The sequence below is a fragment of the Panthera leo genome, chromosome D1, assembly GCF_018350215.1.
Source record: "Panthera leo isolate Ple1 chromosome D1, P.leo_Ple1_pat1.1, whole genome shotgun sequence".
Taxonomy (NCBI): Eukaryota; Metazoa; Chordata; class Mammalia; order Carnivora; family Felidae; genus Panthera; species Panthera leo.
The window spans coordinates 23,246,060-23,265,985 of record NC_056688.1 but is presented as its reverse complement, the minus strand read 5'-3'; the positions used below and the strand labels follow the sequence as shown (position 1 = coordinate 23,265,985).

The window sequence follows — 19,926 nt, the reverse complement described above, 5'->3', positions numbered from 1 at the left end:
CCATTTTTATGGAGAGAAAAATTCACTGTAAGAAAAATCAGTTCTTCCCAAATGAATCTCTCAGCTCAGTGTAAGCCTAGTAAAAAAACTAATAGACATCAAGAATTTTTTAAAATATTTATTTTATTTTTGAGAGAGAGAGAGAGAAAGAGCATGAGTTGGGGGAAGGTCAGAGAGAGAGAGAGAGAGAGAGAGGGAGACAGAGAATCCTAAGCAGACTCCACACTGTCAGTACAGAGCCCGATGTGGGGCTCAAACTCACAAACCGTGAGATCATGACCTGAGCTGAAGTCAGACGCTTAACCGACTGAGCCACCCAGGTGACCTGTGACTTCCTTAAAAACCATAGTAAGTGAGCCAGTGTGCCTCTGATGTAGGGATTCACAAACACACAGAAGAGACCCCCACACATGATAATATAATGACAGCAGTGACATCACAATCAGTGGGAGGAAAGGACAGACATGTAGTCAGTAAAGAATGACCATTCAAATGGGAAAAAGAAATTGGACCTTTGACTTATAAGCCCAGAACAACAACAAAAACCCAAACAAAGCATCCTGGTGGATTAAAGACCTAAATGTGAAATAGCTCCAGAAGAAAATACAGGAATAGGGGAGGATTTCCTAAATAAGATACAAAAACACAGACTACAAAGTAATAGGTAAAAGGTTTTATATTAAAAAATAAAGCATTCTGTTCTTTAAAAGATACACTTTTTTGGAAAACTTCTAAAAAGATACATAGTTTAACATGTAGGAATAAAATAATGCCTGGGATTTGCTTCAAAAGGACCTGGTGGGGAGGGAATGAGTGGGGTGATTGTTGATATCAGCTTAGCTCTGAGTTGGTAATTGTTGAAGCCAGGTGATGGGTATATGGGTATTGGTCAAATTTTTCTCTTCGGTTTATGACATACAAAGAATTTCTCACACACACACACCAAAACAGTTTAAAAAGAAGAAAAGAATAGGATACCAGTTTTCACCCACCAGGTCAACAAACATTTTCCAATCCGATAATTCTAAGTGTTAGTAAGAACATGAAAAAGTGGGAAATCTCACACACTAATGGTGGGAACATACACTGACACAACCAATTTGGAAGAAAATTTGGCATTTTCTACCGAAACTGAAGATGTGTATTTACTACCCAGCTGTTCCCCATCTAGGCTAAGTCCTAGAAAATCTTGCTCATGGAAACACGCACAAAAATGTTCATAAACTCATTGTTTTTACTAGCAACAAATGGCAAACAACCAAATGTCTGTTTGTAAAGGAATGTGTGACTAAATCGTGGTATGTTTACATAATAGAACCATAGTGAAGTTCCTGGTGTTAGTTACATGCATCCACATGGATAAATCTTAACATGGTTAAAAAAAAAAAGAATTTGTAGAATACGAACATTATAATACCACTAAATACAGTACAAAACCATGTAAAAGTAAATATGTTCTCAGGGATGTATACGTGAAAAGCTAACAATGATGAATTCAAAATTCAGAAGGGTGATTGCTTCTGATGGGAAAAGGGAGGAGAATGTAATTAAAGGCACAAAGGGAGTACCATAGGGATTGTAAGGTTGGGCTTCTTAAGCTGAGTGGAATATACAGGAGTGTACATTATATTCTTTAGTCTTTTTGTATGTAATAAAATAATGCATAATGAAAATAGAAAATGTTTTCACAATATATACAAATGTCAAATCATGTTTTATACCTGAAACTAATGTTAATATATTAATTATATCTCACATATATGTATATGCGTATATATATGTGTGTGTGTGTGTGTGTGTGTATATGTGTGTGTATATATATATATATATATATATATATATATATATATATATATGAATTTTTCCAGTAAAAGGAGGGGACGTGGTAGGGAGAAGTGAGAGAAGTGGCACAAAAGTACACATCAGGGGAATGTATTCGAAATTCATTTCGGTTCAACAACAGACTTACTGAGAACAGGTGAATGAAACCTTGTCCTACAAGGCCCACAGTCATCTGCCAGAAGAAGACAGCTCATCTCTCTCAGTGCAGACGTAAAGAAGCTTGTAGAAGCTTGGGTTCTAGTCAGACCTTTGATGAAGCCCCCATGAGTCAGAGCATCGGTGGGTGGGCTTCTGACCCAGGTGCAGGGTCTGAGCTTCTCCTTGCCTCCACCCCTGCTGCTCCCTGCCATCTCCTGTCTATTCAGAATGGTTTCTAGATGTGTCTTAATGACACGTGCAATAAAAATTCAGAACAGCGCTGAATGCATCTTTCGTGTAGATTTCTGAAGTGAACAATGTCCCTGGGAAAGAGAAGGGCAGTAGTGTGAGTGTGAAGGATCGGTACCTATTGCTTTCTCCTGATGCCAGGCAACCGGGGACACCATCCCCTCTGAAGCATGCGGTGTAGGCTTTCTAGCCAATGAATCAGGTAAGTGACCTTTCCAGGGGAAGATGTAGGCATGTGCCGGGGCTTCATGTGTCCAGTTGGGCCGGAGGCAAAACACTGGTGATCATCGTGGTATCAGCACCTCCCACCACCTACAATTTCTGGCTTCCCCATGGCCTTCCTGGGGAGTCCCCAGTTTCCTCATGCCTTCCTCGAGGGGAGTCCCCAGCTTCCCCATGGCCTTCGTGGGGGAGTCCCCGGCAATGGGTGCCTGATGGGCAATCTGAGCCCAGGATCACATACAAAGTGCTACAGACTGGTTCCTTACACCTCGTCACAGCTGCCAGAATGCAAGACCCTGTGAGACCCTGGGCTCTCTAACTCGATTTCCGGCTTTGCTCCAACTTTCTGGGTCCCGTGGTGATAGAAGTGTCAGCTGATGGTCTGCAGATCTGAAAGAGACCAAACAGAATGGCAGGGCTTGTCACCCTTCCCAGACCCCAGCATCTGTTTCCTGCGGGACCTGTGGGGTCCTGCCACTTCTACCTTTTATCTATTTCACTTTCCAAACCCACCGTAATAGCAAGTCCCCACCCCCAGATACACAATTCTTTCCTATTATTTTGCACCACTGGCCCTCCTGGCGTTTTCCTGGGTCTGGGGGAACATCTCCAACCTGACTTCAGAGAGAGAAACCATTAATACCTACTACTATTAATACCTATAATGATAATGGCTATTTTTTGAAGACTTGACAGGTGCTAGGCCCTGCCCGTTATGAGTACTTTACATGCGCCAGGCCATAGTCTGAACACTCGTTTAGTGTATATACTCCTTTAGGTATATACTCTCCTCACTTTACCAGTGGGGAAACCCAAGTACAGAGGACTTGGAATAACTTCCAGCCTTTTCCAGAGCCTGCATCTTGAGCTACTGGGCTACAGTGACTGTCTCCTAAAAGCCGAAGTCGATCAGATGCTGTGGCCGAAGCCACCTTCCCATTCTCCCTTACCCCTAATAGCTTACAACGCATGACAGCTTCCTTGACTTGGCGAAAGCCACCGTCGGGGCCCCGGCCGTCCACGAAGTACATGAACCGGAGCTCAGCGGGGTAGGCGGCTCTGGCGAGGCCTGACATCAGGGGGATGGTGCGGCCCTCCGCCCCGGGAGCCTCACTCAGGGCCTGCAGCATCTGGTACTTGCACCACGGGTCCTGCAGGAAGCCTGGGGTGATGAGCAGCACGCGGCAGTGACTGTTGCTCAGTGCCTGGCACAGCTCGGACACGATGGCGCCGCCTGGGGTTGCATCCCGCAGCTGCAGGAAGCAGCGCAGGCTGGCGGTGCTGCCTTCCAGGTAGGAGACCAGCTCCTGGGCGGCTGCCAGGTCCTCCTCGCTGTGGCACACACAGACATCGTAGTCCTTGCTCCAGCGGCCGCTGCTGCCGCTGCTGCCGCCGCTGCTGCCGGCAACCACGTGTGTTGGAGACGAGGTTGAGCTGAGGTCCAGGCGTGGGGGGTGGTCCTGAGAGCTCGGCTGTGAGACGTCACTGGAGGGGCCGTCTGAGGATTCCAGTATCTTCTTGGGCTTCTTCGACAGGGCCTGCCTGAACCAGTCTGTGGGGAGAGAAACACCACTCAGGCTTGGTATTCTCACCAGGCTGCCCTGGACAGAGCCCAGCCCAGCGCCCTGCTCTGGCCACCATGCCACATTGCTCTCAGAGACCTACTGCTCTATTTCGCACATCCTTCAGGACTGGCCTTGAAGGTCCCATTATCTTCAAACGTTTTGGAAGTCACGAAAACTCTGGCTCTTTTATAAGTCATGAGAATGTAATGAACGGCATGCCGACTAGTGAATAATACTGTCTTCCATATTTGAAAGTTGCCAAGAGAGGAAACCTTAAAAGTTCTCATCACAAGAAGAAAAGTTCTGTAATTATCACTGGTAATGGATGTTAACGAGACTTCTGGTGATCGTTTTGCAATATGTACAAATATTGAATCATTATGTTGTATACTTGAAACTAATATAATGTATGTTAATTGTACTTCAATAACTAAATTAAAAAAAAAAACCCTTTGTATAACAACAATATGAAAATTAAAAAGGGAAAGGAAATAACTCTGACTGTTTCACCCACCTGATTAGGAAAGATGGCTTTGCCCTATTCCAGGCCCTTCGATTTCTGGTACCCTCCGCTTACGCTACCTAGAACTTCTCGCTAGCGCTGACTAGCCAACCGTCTGCTGCTAGTCTGTAAGTAGAGCTGTGATAAGCTGGGAAGAATCAATCAGTTCCCAAACCCACTCTCTGCACTGAGGGGAGGTGGATTTAGATTAAGGTGGGCAACCCGTTATGGGAGGGAAAGAGGGGAGGGATTGGCATCTGTCTGGCCCAGAGGAATCCCAGAGTGTTGTTGCTAAGTGGTAAAACAAAAGCATGGGAGAGGATTACTACTCAGAGCTCCTGAAGAGCAGAGAGCTTAGTGATTCACAACCTACACTTTGGAGCCAGGCATAGATTTGATTGTGGACCTACTGCTTGCTTTCTACATGACCCTACGCAAGTCAGTCTCTGTCTCCATTTCCTCACCTGGAAAATGGGTTCATTTTAATTGTCGTTGAAGATTAATGGAGATAATGCCGTGTCTGGGATATTGTAAGTATTCCATAATGATATCAGCTCAGCTTCTCCAGACTCTAAAAAAAAATTTTTTTTAATGTTTGTTTATTTTTGAGAGACAGAGCATGAGCAGGGAAGGGACAGAGAGAGCAGGAGACACAGAATCTGAAGCAAGCTCCAGGCTCCGAGCTGTGGCCCGACGTGGGGCTCAAGCTTGCAAACTGCGAGATCATGACCTGAGCCAAAGGGAGACGCTGAACCGACTGAGCCACCCAGGCGCCCCTCCAGCTTTTCATAGGGACAGAAAGTTTAATGTTCTGGAGATTAATTTGTTTTCTCACTCTGCCTGGCTCCTTCTTCTGATAGGTTCTGAAAGACTTAGATGACAAGAAACATGATGCTAGGTGCTCAGCACAATGGTTTCCAGGCTAGGAAATGAGCCGAGCACGCGTGGAAAAGCTGTGAGCCCATACGACTGAATGTTCTATGATGCGTGCCTCTCTCCTCACTCACCACAAAGCTTCTGGGCTCTGAGGTCAAGGCAGGAGGCCTCTACCTTCAGCCTCCCTAGCATTTCCTGCTGCATTTGGCCCAGGCAGCCTTCCACCTCGCTAACACTCGTAGCTGTGAACAAGAACACAATTAAGAGTCTATTTCCACTCACCAGCCATCTTGCCCAGAGGCTTCCTGGACCGGGAGCGAGGAGCTGAGGAGGTTGATGATGCCATAGTGTTGGGCTCAAAACTAACCCCATGAGACCAAGCATTGGTAAAGTGGGAGAAGGGAGGGGACTCAGTCTTGATCTTATGGAACAGCCATCCTATAAGAGACAGAGAGAGAGGATCACAAAAACTGGTCTTACCTTACTCCTAGTCCCAGCGTGTGGGCTCTAGATGTTCTCTCCTAATGCCCCACAGAGGCTCAATCTCTCTAGCCCTCATCCCTATCCCTTATCTACCACTGTGACTGGAGCTGGCTTCCAAAAAAAACCCAGATCTCTGTGATGTGGTGAGACTTACAGAGTAAGGAGTTCAGCATGACCAGTTGAGGGATTGTCCTGTGCTGCCTCTGGCCAGGAGCACCCTGGGGATGTGGGGAAGGGTGGCTGGCACGAAGCCGCCATGGTAAGGACTTCCTGTGTTGGAAGAGCGGGGAAAGATGGCATGGGAGGAGGAGGACCCTGGGCTCATAGGAACACATAACTCTCAGGTCATCCTAAATACCCCAGAAATCAACCTGAAGACTGGCAGAGCAAACTCCACAACTAAAGGGGGAGAAAAGGCCACAAGAAGAAGGTAGGAAGCATGGAGATGTGGTTTGGGGTGGGGGGGAAGGGATCCTGGCTGCTGCAGAGGGGAGGGAGCTGTAGTCACGGAGAACCGTGTGAGAGAGAGAGAAGTTCTAGGAGATGTCAGGAGACAAGCTGAACGTTTCCCCAAAGCCATTGGCTATGGAAGCAAGAGGAGCTGAATTTCATGAGATTTTGCAACAAGCAGGGCTTAAAGGCTGGAGTTGTAAAGGTTGGAGGGCTTGGCTGGGATAGAGCCGGAGGGCGGAGGGCGAGCTGCCCTGCTCCCAGTGGGCAAGTAAGCAGGAGAGCAATAGGGAACAGTGATCTGAAGAGGGCCTGGGGCACACAAGAGAGATCATTGCTCTTCTCCTGAGAGGCAGTTCACAGAGAACTTTCCTGGAACAAAGGAGCCAGCCAGCACCATTTCCCTCCTCCTCCCCCCCCCCTCCCCCTTACCTCAGTGTAAACAGGGAACCACTGGGGGAGGAAGCTCAGAGGGACACTGGCTGCCTAACCTGCTTATGCCTAGCCCTGCTCTCCTGCTCCTCCCTTGCTGTCTGGTGGGACTGCCCCACTCCAGCAAGCATGACTCAGTCCCAGCACAGGGGGCAGAGGGCTCCTGTCCCAGAAGACCAGCACAAACCCTTGTCCACACCACATCTCCTGACCAGAGAGTTCTGCCGGGCTTCAGCTCTATTAGAAGTAGTATCAGGTCTCATTTAACAAGCAGACCTAGTTAAAACTCACCATGCTCAGATCAGGACCAAACACTGCCCACTGCAAGCAAGGAGAGCTTCTGCAGACAACTGGCCTGAAGGACAGAGCAGCCAAAACACAGCGGCAGAGTGCATGTAGCACGCACCAGAGACCCTCCCTGAAGCCCCAGGCCCTGGGCACTCCATGACCTCTTCTTCACAAGGCCATTGCTTTCAGGAGCAGCAGACATAACCTGCTCTTCTAACACAGAGAAGAAGGCAGAGACTTAGACAAAATGTGAAAATGGAGGAATTTATCCCCAATGAAAGAACAAAATAAGGCCAGAGCCAGAAATCTAAGAAAAACAGGTATAAGTAACCTGTTTAATGGGGAATTTAAAGTAATGCTCGTAAGAGTGCCCCGTAGACTTGAGGAGAAAATGGAAAACTTCAAGGAGACCCTTACCACAGAGAAAAGAGAGATAAAAAAGAATCAGATATTTTAAAAAGTGCAATAAATGAGATTGAAAACACACTTGATGCAATGAACGGCAGAATGGAAGAAGCAAAAGAACAAACTAGTGACCTAGAAGATAAAGTAGTAGAAAATAATCAGCTGAACACAAGAGAGAAAAGGATTATGCAAAACAAGAACAGACTTAGGGATCTCAGTGACTTCATCAAACATAATAACATTCATATAATAGGGATCCCAGAGGGAGAAGAGAGAGAAAAGGAAGCAGAAAATATATTTGAAGAAATAGTAGCTGAAAACTTCCCTAATCTGGAGCAGGAAACAGATATCCATATCCAGGAGGCAGAGAGAATCCCCAATAAAATCCCCAACAAAATCAACCAAGGCATGTTGTAATTAAACTGGCAAAATATAGCAATAAGGAAAAAATCTTAAAAGCAGCAAGACAAAAGAAGATGGTTACTTATAAGGGAAAACCCATAAGGCTAGCAGCAGATTTTTCAGCACAAACTGCAAGCCAGAAGGTATGATATATTCAAAGAGCTGAGTGGGAAAAATCTGCAGCCAAGAATACTCTATCCAGCAAGGCTAACATTCAAAATAGAAGGAGAAGTAAGTTTTACAAACAAGAACTTCCTGTGCCAGTGCTGAAATGGGAGAAGGACAGGTGCTATTTGGACAAGTAATTATGCATCCAGGTAGGCAGATGCTGAAGAGCAGAGAAAGAGCACATGCAAGAAACCTTGGGAGATTTTTCCGCCAGTCTGCCTTCCCTTGAACGACTCCCTCCTTCCACCTATCCATCCAAACACCCATGCCTCCCTCTCTCCCCGCTGCTTCCTCCCTTCCTTCCCCACTCCCTGAGCTAGTGTCGCATAGTGGTGAAGTCTACAGACTCTGCAGGTAGAGTGCCTGGATGCTTACCTCTTATTAACTGTGGCCTTTGGCAAGCTACTTAATCTTGCTAAGCTTCGGCTTCTGCATCTGTGAAATGAAAATAAAACTAGAACTGCTCAGCTTTATTGTGAAGACCACATGAGACAATTTATGTGACGTGCTAATGGTTCATGGCATAGAATGTTCAGAAAATAGTGTGGGTTAGCATGTATTTAAAACAATCTAGATATTGGAGGGATACATGATGTTCACAGTTTAGAAGACAGTAATGTAATCAATTTTCCCCAAACTAATCTTAAGATCAGTGTTATCCAAATTCTGGAATTTGCAGCGGGGAGTGGGGGAGGGGGGTGTGGGATTGTCAGTCTGCTTCTAAATTTAAAGGGATATGCAAAGGATTTATAACCTCTTCAATGTTTCCTGGGATTGTCAAAAAAGCAGAGGCTTGCTTTCTCACTCCAACCTATCTGCAGAGGTCAAAACAGACTCCTGGGAAATCAAAGAGAACTTGTCCTATGAAACACAAAGTAGAAGATAAGTTTCCCAATTGAACGGATGTTATTCAATAGTGAGGATGATGCTCTGTTCCTTGCTAAATGCTGAACACCTTTATGCCAAGCCAATGACTATCAGACAAGATACTGATGATTCATGAAACTGTATCAAAGTTCAAAAAAGAGAGGGAGAACTTAAACGCCTGCGGCCAGAGGGGCAGAAAGAAGAAGTGGAATGGGCACAGGAACCAGAGACATACCGAAAGAGAAGAGCAGTCGGCTGCTAAGCTAGCCAAGGGGACACAAAAGAGGTGAAGTCTGGCATGTATATGTGGTTCTTTTGCTACCTCATATTCTTTGGATTTCAGAGAGCCTCAGTGGTACACTGAGGTTAAGGCAGTGCCTGATGGCCACTGATTTTGAAGTCCTTTTCCAGGTCTGGGGTTGCTGTCCCGCAACATCTTCATTTCAACCAATCCAGATGTCCTTTCTCTCCCCCAGTAGTAGACAAAATGTCTCTGGGCTTTTATATCATTTCAACAGTTTGTCAATTTTGTTTTAATTTTAAAATTCATTATGTGGCCTCGATAGACTTATAAACTAGAGAATCATTTGATGTTTTTAGTGATAGCTTAAAGGTTAGAAATTAACATAATGCTTTAATCTTAACACATGTAGATTTAAAAGTTTCAGTTTCTCATGTTATGACATGACTTGGCCATACATGCTGATTTTTGGTAACTGCCATTTTTTCATTGCTTGGTTAAGAAATCCAATTGCCCAACCGCATATGCCACTGTAAGTGGGTTGGTACAAGCCCTTTGACTAATGTTATGGACAAGTTTAAACACAGGAAATAACAGCATCTTTGACACAGGATAATTCAGCAAGATGGCAGATAAGTCCCATTAACCCTATACACTGTCTACTTCCTGGAATCTAACTCCCCACTACACCTTTCTTGTTATCTTTCAGTTCTTGTGCAGCTGAAGTGGTGAGGCTATCACACTTAAATATGCTTTAATCTTTACAAGATTTAGTACTAGTAATATATATTGAGATAGAGGAGACATCATTGTCAAACAGATGAGCAGATAACGAACCCAAATCTCCAAAAGGAGGGTCTAATCACTAGCTCTGTCTATTTAGGGACTGGTTGTATGGTCTTACATGTAGTCACTTTCCCTTGTGCTTTTTACAAAATTCACAAAAGGATAGACACCTAAGTACCTACCTTGTAGATAATTACAAAGTCTTGATAAAAAAAATTAGTGAAAACTTCTTTTAAAAAAGCAACAGTATTATATCTTTAGTGGTTTTTATTTTTATTTTTTTAAGTTTATTTATTTATTTTGAGAGAGCGTATGAGCAAGGGGGAAGCAGAGAGAGAGGGAGGGAGGGAGAGAGGGAATCCCAAGCAGGCTCCACGCTGGCCATGCAGAGCCTGATGCAGGGCCTAAACTCAACAAACCATGAGCTCATGACGGGAGCTGAGGTCAAGAGTTGGATGCTTAACCGACTGAGCCACCCAGCCCCCCTTCCCTTTAGTGTTTCTTAGAATCCTTTTGCAACGTTATATGTAGAATGTGTTATGTGAGGAAAAATATGAAGTTTCACTGTACAAAATACAAAGTGTATTAAGTATTATCCAATACCCTATTGGGTCTCCAATATCTATTGGTATAGGGAATGTACTGAAACATAGGAAGACATATGATTACAATATGTATCTTACATTTCTGTTAGGCTGGACTCACTTTCTATGGTGGACAGGACAATGGTCCCCGAAAGATGTCCACATCCTAGTCCTTAGAACCAGGGAATATGCTACCTTACATGGCAAAAATAGATTTTGCAGATTAGATTAAGGATCTTGAGGGGTGTCTGGGTGGCTCAGTTGGTTATGCATCTGACTCTTGATTTTAGCTCAAGTCATGATCTCAGTTGGTGAGATCAGAGCCCTGCATTGGGCTCTGTGCTAATGGTGCAGAGCCTACTTGGGATTCTCTCTCTCTGCCCCTCCCTTGCTTGCTCTCTCTCTCTCTCTCTCTCTCTTTCAAAATAAATAAATAAACATTCAAAAAAAAAAAGGATCTTGAGATGTGAAGAGTATCCTGGATGACCCTAGAGGGGAAGGCTGAATGTTATCACAAGGGTCCTTATAAGAGGAAGGCAGGAGTGGGGGGAGGGTTAGAGGAGAAGTGACAGCAGAAGCAGAGGTCTGTGTGACACGGGGCCATGGGCGGAGGATGCAGGCAGCCTTTAGAAGTGGAAAAGGCAAGTACATGGATTTTTCTCTAGAGCCTCCAGAAGAACATAGCCCTGCCGATCCATTTTAGACTTCTGATTGCCGCCACTGTAAGCTAATAAATGTATGTTGTATTAAGCCACTTAAGTTTTTGGTGATTTGTTACAGAGCAGTTGGAAACTACTGCACTATCCTTGATTGTATGTCAGGCGGTGAATGGAGCAAGCATTGAATGTTAAGACTGGTCTGTTTAGGGGCGCCTGGGTGGCTCAGTCGGTTAAGCGTCCGACTTCGGCTCAGGTCACGATCTCGCGGTCCGTGAGTTCGAGCCCCGCGTCGGGCTCTGGGCTGATGGCTCAGAGCCTGGAGCCTGCTTCCGATTCTGTGTCTCCCTCTCTCTCTGCCCCTCCCCCGTTCATGCTCTGTCTCTCTCTGTCTCAAAAAAAAAAAAAAAAAAAAAAATTTAAAAAAAAAGACTGGTCTGTTTAAAGGTTTAAATTGTTTGAGTTTTTCACTTCTTTGATGAATAAATTATCATCACATTTCACTTGATTTGGACTTTAAATAAAGAATATCGGTTTCAAAGGCTAAGTTTGCTTCTCAAACATTTGCTAAAACACTTGTCGGGCAGGATTTGTTAGGACTTGAAGGACACTGTCACTTAAAAGTGCTCAGTGTAATGGGGCACCTGGGTGGCTCAGTCGGTTGAGCAACCAACTCTTGATTTCGCCTCAGGTCATGATCCCACTTAAACACACACACACATGTATGTGTGTCGAGCCCCATGTCAAGCCCCACATTGAGCCCACATCAGTCTCTGCGCTAAGCGTGGAGCCTGCTTAAGATTCTGTCCCTCTCCTCCTTCCCTGCTTGCACTCTCTCTCTCTAAAAAGAAACAAAAACAACAATACAGTGCTCAACTAAATTGTTAATAGCTTGATAGACACAATATTGTGTTTCTCAGAGTGATTTATAGAGTAGTTACTTTATATATGATGTGTACTGTCTGTATATGCATTTATAAGTATATATACACACTACGTATATTTACCATATAAGATGTGTACATGTGAGGTGCCTGGCTGGCTCAGTCGGTAGAGCGTACAACTCTTAATCTTGGGGTCATGAGTTCGAGCCCGACATTGGGTGTAGAGATGACTTTAAAAAAAGATATTTAAAAATATGTACACGTGAATGTAGCATGTATATGAATATTGTGTCATACTTATGTATGTGCATACGTGTGCGTGTTTAATCGTAACTTAGCAGACTAGAGAGAGACTCCCATTCTGACTTTGAAGAATTTACCAGGAAATTGCAGGCAGCCTCTAGAAGCTGAGTGATCTCTACAATTAACCTCTAGAAGAGAAGTGATCTCCAGGTGACAGCCAGCAAGAAAACCTTAGAACCGCAGTCTTAGAACCGCAAGGAGATGAATTCTGCCAACAAAGAACAACCTGAGGGAGCTTGGTGGTGGATCTTTCCCCATTTGAATCCCCAGTGGCACTGTGGCCCCAGCTAAAACCTGGAGGTAAGCCAGGTGAGACCCCAGCAGAAGAATCAGCCAAGCCTTGTCTGGGCCCTTGACCCACAGAAACTACCAGATAATAAATAAGTGTTGGTTTAAAATGCTGAACTTGTAATAATTTGTTATCCAGCCCAGAAAACAAATACAATGATGGTTTAAAATGCCAGTTCCTGTGCCCCACCCCAAATCTACTGAATTAAATCTCTGGGTGTAAAACTTGGGAAACTGATTTTTAAACAGTAACTTCGGAAGACTTGAAAAATGCCAAAAAAGTACATATATGCGCACGTGTGTGTGCATTTAAAAGCACCTGTTTTTAAAAATTTAATTACAAGTCAAAAGTATTCTAACTGGTTATTCAAATCTAAAACTTTAGCTGAAGTTCAGCCACGTGGGAACATATCTTACTGATCAAACATGAGTGGGAAACATAATAATGTCTTTTGCAAAAAGTAGCAACTCGGTCTTGGGAAAACACCAGTTTCTTAGTTTTAAAAAATTCTCTTTGTTTGGAAACTATATCATATAGGTACTAAAGCCCATTGTAACTAAAATAAGGTGAATTTATTTTGTATTTACTTTGCTGTAGATCTGATGTAAATATGCAGGCATTGAATGTAATATAGATTGTGTCAGCAGTAAATTGGTGGATGGATACAGTTTACCAATTATGCCAATTACATACCCTTTTACATTAGTACTCTATTGAGCTTACAAAATGACTGCTTTTTATATATTTCTTAAAAAGGCTTTGGGAGGAGTAGTTAAATAAAAATACCTAAGATCTTAAAGAAGAGCAATGCTGAGAGCTTCCACCACCAGAATAATAGAGATTATAAAGCAACCATGAAGGCAGCGTGCTAATGTGCACAAGGACAGACAGATGATGGAAGAACAGGGTGTCCAGAAACAGACCCACATCTCTACTGTCTCCTGATTTATGACAAGGCTGACACCGCCATGCAGTGGGGAAAATTGTCTTTTTAACAGATGGTGCTGCATCAATTTTGATAGCCTTGTAGAAAAAAAGAAATTTGACCCTATTTCACACCACACAAAAAACTTAATTTCAAGTAGATAGAAGTGAGAATAACCATAAAACTTTCAGAGGAGAATATAGGAAGTTATCTTCCTGACTTTATCTTCTGATTTATTTAAAATTGTCATGGGGACACCTGGGTGGCTCAGTCAGTTGAGCGTCCGACTTTGGCTCAAGTCATGATCTCACGGTTCGTGAGTTCGAGCCCTGCATCAGGCTCTCTACTGGCATGAAGAGCTCGCTTTGGATCCTCTGTCTCTCCCGCTCTCTGCCCCTCCTCCACAAGCTCTCTCTGTCTCTCTCTCAAAAATAAATTAAAAAAAAATAAAAATAAATTGAGATATAATTGACATATAACATAATAGTTTCAGATGCACAACATGATGATCCAACGTACGTATATATTATGAAATGGTCACCGCAATAAATCTAGCTAACATCCATCACTACATAATTACACATTTTTTTCTTGTAACAAGAATAAATCCACTCTCTTAGCAACCTTCAAATATGCAATAGTTTTTTTGACTCTAGTAACTATGGTGTAAATTTACATCCCCAGGATTTATTTATTTTATAACTGAGTTTGTACCTTCTGACTACCTTCACTCATTCTTCCCACCCACCACCCCTTGGGTAAGTAAAGAGTTTTTCAACTGGCCATAAATAATACAACCATCCAGAAAAAAAAAAAAAAAAAAGATAACACTGGGCAACATTAAACTGAACTTCTGTTCATCAAAAGATATCATTAAGAGAGTGAAAAGGCAATCTCCTGAGAGAGAGAGAGAAGATATTTTAAAAATACATATGCCATAGGGGCGCCTGAGTGGCTCAGTCGGTTAAGCATCCGACTTCAGCTCAGTTCATGATCTCATGGTTCATGAGTTCGAGCCCCACGTCGGGCTGTGGGCTGACAGCTCAGAGCCTGGAGCCTGCTTCAAATTCTGCGTCTCCCTCTGTCTGCCCCTCCGCTGCTTGCACTCTGTCTCTCGCATTGTCTCAAAAAGAAATAAACATTAAAAAAATACATATGCCATAAATATGTCATATCCAGAATATTTAAGAAGTCTTACAAACTAGGGAGAAACAGAGACAATCTACTGACAAAATGGGTAGAAGAATGGAACACTTTGCAAAAAGGCTATCCAAATGCCCACCAGACACACGAAAAGATGCAGATTCATTAGTCATAAGAGGAATGCAAATTAACACCTCAGTGCAACACCACGGCCCATGCATTGAGCAGAGTGGCTACAATGAAAAAGAGGGACCATATCGCGTATTGGTGAAGGTGTGGAGGAACAGGAACTCACACTGCAGATGGGAGTGTAAATTCGTATAACCGCTTTGGAAAACCATTTGGCACGAAACTATGCTAAAGCTGAACACACCCAGCAATTCCACACTTAGGAACATTCCTATCAGAACTGCTTACTTATGTTCACCTGAAGACAAGTACGAGAATGCCTCGTGGCACTATTTCAAAAAATAAAAAAAAAAACCCGAATGGGAAACAACCCGTGTCCGTCAATCCAAGTGTCCAGCAGAAAGTAGAAATAAACTGTGCTCTCTCTGTACAGTGCAAAATTATGCATCAGTTGAGAGTAAATGAATTACTGCTAAATGCAACAAGGCTGCATCTCACATACTGTCCACGTGTCAAAAGTTCAAAACCAAGTAAAACGATTTTATGATGTGAGAAGCCAGGATAATAGTTGCCCTTAGATGAAAGTAGCCGTTGGAAGTGGATATTGAGGGCTTCTGGAGTGCTAGTGGTATTTTATTTATTATGGATGCAGGTTGCACAGGAAATTCACTGTGTGAAAACTGGGTAAGCTGTAAGGTCGCACTGCAATATATATTTTTTTAAGTTAAAAAACAAACAAACAAACCAACAACAAACCGGTCGCCTGGTGGCTCAGTCGGTTAAGCCCTTAAGTGTCTGACTTCTGCTGTCAGCACAGAGCCAGCTTCTGATCCCCTGTCCCTCTCTCAGTCTCTGCCCCTCCCCCTCTCAGAAATAAACAAACATTAAAAAATAATAATGTTTAAAACACAAACAACCAAACTAGATGCGACTCTCTCCGACAGCCAGTGAATCCTGACCCTAGGTTCCCCCCGGCTTAGGTGTCCTAGCTACCAGAGTACTCCGGGCTGCCCCTCTCTCTCGGTGGCACTTAGCAGGGCGAGTTGTAATTTCTAATTGACCCGTCTCCAGGGAGACGACAGGGCTGAACCTTTCCTGTCCAATGCTGTCACTCCAGCACTGCACAGGTATCCCATCCCAGTCCTTGACAGATGTTCATGAAAGGCCTCCGTAGGTCACGAACCCTAACTAAAGCCATCTCCTCGCTGGAACACCCACACACAGACCCATCAGAAGAGCAAAGAAGGATGCGAGGAGACCGTGGTAGAGACCCTCTCTCTACAGTTAAAGATGGAAACAGCCTGACCGAGCCGGGCTGTTCTACACAAACTAAAGGGCGCGGGGGTGGGGGTGGGGGTGGGGGGAGGTTCCCTGCACGAGCTCCTTTGCGACGGAGAAGGTGACAACTTTCTCGGAGAGCCTGCTCACCCAGTTTCCGTATTCGGGGTGCTGGAAGCAGCCAGGAAAAGGGGGCAGGAGAGAGGAAAGCGGCGTCCCGGCCAAGGGACAGGGACAGGGCGGGTCCCGGCGCAGGGGCCCCCCGCAGTCCCCGGGGACCCTCCTCCGCCCCGCCCACCACCCGCGGTGACCCCCACCCGGCGCCGCCCCCGTCCCCGCGTCCCCGCGAGCGCTCACCAGCGCGTGGGTGGCGGCGACCCCGCCGCGGTGCTGGCGGAGAGGCTGGCTCCGGCTCCCGCGCGGTGCCGGCCGCCCCCGGCGAGGGGAAGTGCGGCGCGCAGGCCCCTGGCCGCCGGCCGCCCGCCCGGTTCCCCCGGCTCCGCCGGAAGCGGCGAGGAGGCCCGGCCCGCGGCCCCTCCTCCTCCCCGGCCCGCGCCCTGACTCTGCGAGGAGCTCCCGCCGCCGCGTCACCCGGCCCGGGAGCTGCGTCTCCCTGCTGCCCGCCGGCGGGGCCCTGGGAGCTCCGGAGCCCGCAACCGGGCGGAAACCCGGAGAAGAGGCTGTCTTCCCGCGTCCCCCGGAAACCCGCCGCGACACTGTCCCGCGTCGGGGAGAAGGAAAAGAAACCCGTGTTCCACGCATTTCGTCCTCTTGACACCCTGCAAGGCAAGACCCCATACCTTTTTTTCCTTTTCTACAGTTAAGAAAAGCGGAGCTTGAACTTTTCCAGAGGCCGCACGGTAGGTTGGGAACGTGGCTCTCGGATGCCGAAGGGGGCCGCCCGGGACACCGAAGCCGGGGCGGGAAGCCGATGCCGGCCCCTGCGCTGCGCCCCACTGCGATTCCTGAAAGGGCGCGAGGAGCGCTGCTCTGCAGGGTGACAGGGCTGCCGCACAAATGTGGTGAGCAAGACGTTGGCCGAGTCTGGGGTTAAACAGGGTGCAGGATTTCTTTACCTGCCCGTTTGCACCGTGATGAACCCGGTTTGGGTGGGGGAGGGAACACAACATGTAGCATTTCCCAAACTTGTTTCACCGTAGGAGAAATATCGGGGTCTTCCTGAGCAGGGGTCCATGGCACGCCAGTTTGGGAAACACTCCTACAACCGTGCGCACGAAATGCTTGGAGGATGCCGGTAGTTTAACAGGGCCAATGGAAGATTCACCATCTCCCTTTCAGTCTGATTTCCTCCTTTTCTCACCAGCCAGCAGAGAGAATTAGTGGCTAATCCCGGCAGGCAGTGTAGTACAAGGCTGGGCAGGAGGGCTCTGGAGTAAGATTGCTGGGGTTCACATCCAGAGCTCATCACTTACTAGCCCTCCGACCTTGGAAGTGTGCAGCCTGCGGAGGCTCACTTTACTCATCATCGAATTTTAGGATCTGGTTCCCGGTGCTGTGGGGAGGAGTCCATGAGATAAAGTAGGTAGGAGGTACAGGAAGGGCTTCTGGGTTTCTTTTACTCTTTATGAAACTCACCTCAGCTTTCCTTGCTGGGTGCTTGATTTCTGCTGTTCCCTCCACCCGCGGGGTCCCCCCTTTCCGTGCTGCGATCCTCAAACGCCCCTCTTGTGGCAAGCCTCAATTCTGCAACTTACAAAGGAAATCCTTTCTTAACCCTGCCCCTCTGGCCTCTTTCCCTACAATCCCTGTGTTGTTCCCTACAAACCTTGTGTTGTCTGGAGTTGGGCTGATGAGGGTTAGCCCTCCCATTTGACTGAAAAGTCTCGGAGGCCCGGGATCCCCTTCAGGCTCCGGTGCAGAGCAGAGTTACTCCAGGAGACACGGACAGCTCGGTGTTGGGACACAGGTGAAGAAGTCTTGGGCCCCAGCTCTCGTACGGTTTGATAGATGCAATGAATGCTCTCCCACAAGCTTGAATAAAGCCCTGTGGATCTCTCTCCCTCTCTCTCTGCCCCTCCCCTGTTCACACTCTCTCCCTCCCTCTCAAAATAAACTTTAAAAAGACCTGTGGGGGCGCCTGGGTGGCTCAGGCGGCTAAGCCTCCGACTTCGACTCAGGTCATGATCTCGCAGTTTGTGAGTCCGAGCCCCACGTCGGGCTCTGTGCTGACAGCTCAGAGCCTGGAGCCTGCCTCAGAATGTCTCCTCCTCTCTCTGCCCCTCCCCTGCTCATGCTCTGTCTCTCAATAATAAATAAACGTTTAAAAAAATTAAAAAAAAAAAAGACCTGTGGAAGTATGGAGGATTCATCAATGTGTTCTTAATAAATAAGTACAGTATTTGTCATCTTGATGTCGCTTTGGGGTGAGGAGCCAGATGAAGGCCATTTTCCTTCTGACCCATAGATGGGGGTATTTGTACCGAAGGAAGGGGGAGTGAATATTAGGCACCTGACAAGGCTTGCTTACAGGGTTAACACAGATGTTGGGGTTGGCCTGAGTTGTCACTGCCTTGTGCCCCTGGCCAAGTTCCTTCCTGTCTTTCAGCACTGGTGGCTCTTCCTCTTTTGCTCACCTGATCAGTCCTGGCTGTCCCCCACCCCCACCCCCACAGGGGCTCCTCCTGTTACCTCACTGGCATCTCCCCTGGCCTCCCTCCCTTACACAACCGATAATCAGTCACGTCCATCTCTTGTGTTTCCTTCTTCTCCCCAAAGGCCGCTTTTCAGGGGGAATGAACACTTTCCTAGATATTTCTGCTCCCACTCGCTTCTCCCTTCTGGACAACTGTCACCTCAAACCCCACCTTCTTCCCAGAACTGCTCTCCCTCGGGTCCCCACTGACCTACTTGGTACTGATCCAGCCAGTGCACGTGCGCGGGTATCATCGCCCATTCCTTCTAGGTTCCCGTGATACCTCATGCTCCTGGCTTTTTTCCTGCCTCTCTGGCCACCTCTTCAGCTTCCTCTCCTTTGGTTCATCCCTTAAACATCAGTGTCCAGCGTCCCCCTTGGTTCCCTACTCTTCTCCCCTCGTGGGGGTGATGCCCTTCTCTTCCATGGTGTTCGCAGCCCGGATCATCCCGAGTGCCATGACAATAAACTCAACTCCTCATCAGACGTCTCTACCAGGCACCTTTGACTCAACAGGTCTCAAACTGCTTCATTTTGTCCCCCACACGGCTCCTCCCTGGCATCCCTCACCTCAACGAAAGCAAGATATACATCTAGTTGTCCAAGCCAGATGCCTGAGTGTCATGCTTGACCCCGTTTCTTGTTACTACCGTCACCTCTTTGGATACACAAGCTTCTTGCCATGACAGCGTGGGCACTGTTGTTTCTGCCACATGGACTGCAGCAAAGCCTCCCATCTGGCCTCCTGCTTTGATACCACAATCTGTTCTCCACAAGGCAGTCAGAGTGATTTTTCTGAAAGGAAAATCTGCGGCGCCCGAGTGGCTCAGTTGGTGAAACTGCTGACTCATGATTTCAGTTCTGGACATGATCTCACGGTTCCTGAACTGTCAGTGCAGAGCCTGCTTGGGATTCTCTTTGTCTCTCCCTCTCTGCCCCTCTGCCCCTTCCCTACTCATGTGCATACTTTCTCCCTCTCTCTCAAAATAAAAAAATAAACTCAAAAAAAAAAAAAAAAAAGGAAAATCTGAGCATGTCACTTCCCTACGGAAAGCCCACAGAATACAGCCTGAGCTCCACACCTGGCTCTTCAGCCCCTGACCCTGCCCTACTCCTTACTACCCCTCTTCACTCCATGATCTAGCCAAGACATCACTTATCCTCCC

At 46.4% G+C, this 19,926-nt stretch overlaps 1 protein-coding gene across 4 annotated transcripts; it reads right to left on the bottom strand.

Annotated features, from left to right (window-relative positions):
- Positions 1-1,813: 1,813 nt before the first annotated feature.
- LOC122199902 (TIR domain containing adaptor protein) lies at positions 1,814-16,580 on the bottom strand. 4 transcript variants are annotated; one of them, XM_042905283.1, is made up of 5 exons: positions 16,465-16,550; positions 8,398-8,457; positions 5,677-5,832; positions 3,402-4,003; positions 1,814-2,841 (listed from the first exon to the last, which is right to left on the bottom strand). In XM_042905283.1, the coding sequence occupies exons 3-5, from the start codon at positions 5,738-5,740 to the stop codon at positions 2,767-2,769; spliced, it is 741 nt and encodes a 246-aa protein (XP_042761217.1). In that variant the 5' UTR covers positions 5,741-5,832; positions 8,398-8,457; positions 16,465-16,550; the 3' UTR covers positions 1,814-2,766. The 4 variants fall into 4 exon arrangements, 3 of the variants coding, with proteins under 3 accessions (XP_042761217.1, XP_042761218.1, XP_042761219.1); XM_042905284.1 differs by having other exon boundaries at positions 3,416-4,003; XR_006193648.1 differs by lacking the exon at positions 1,814-2,841 and adding an exon at positions 4,983-5,089 and having other exon boundaries at positions 3,919-4,003.
- Between the last annotated feature and the right edge of the window lie 3,346 nt (positions 16,581-19,926).

Excerpts from the sequence above, each read along its gene's own strand:
- LOC122199902 (XM_042905285.1), bottom strand. The coding sequence starts at position 5,740 with ATGGCATCATCAACCTCCTCAGCTCCTCGCTCCCGGTCCAGGAAGCCT. Across the intron at positions 4,004-5,676 it reads GCCTCTGGGCAAGATGGCTG|ACTGGTTCAGGCAGGCCCTG; the intron begins GTGAGTGGAAAT and ends CTCTCCCCACAG. Across the intron at positions 2,842-3,401 it reads TGCGTTGTAAGCTATTAGGG|ATCTGCAGACCATCAGCTGA; the intron begins GTAAGGGAGAAT and ends GGTCTCTTTCAG.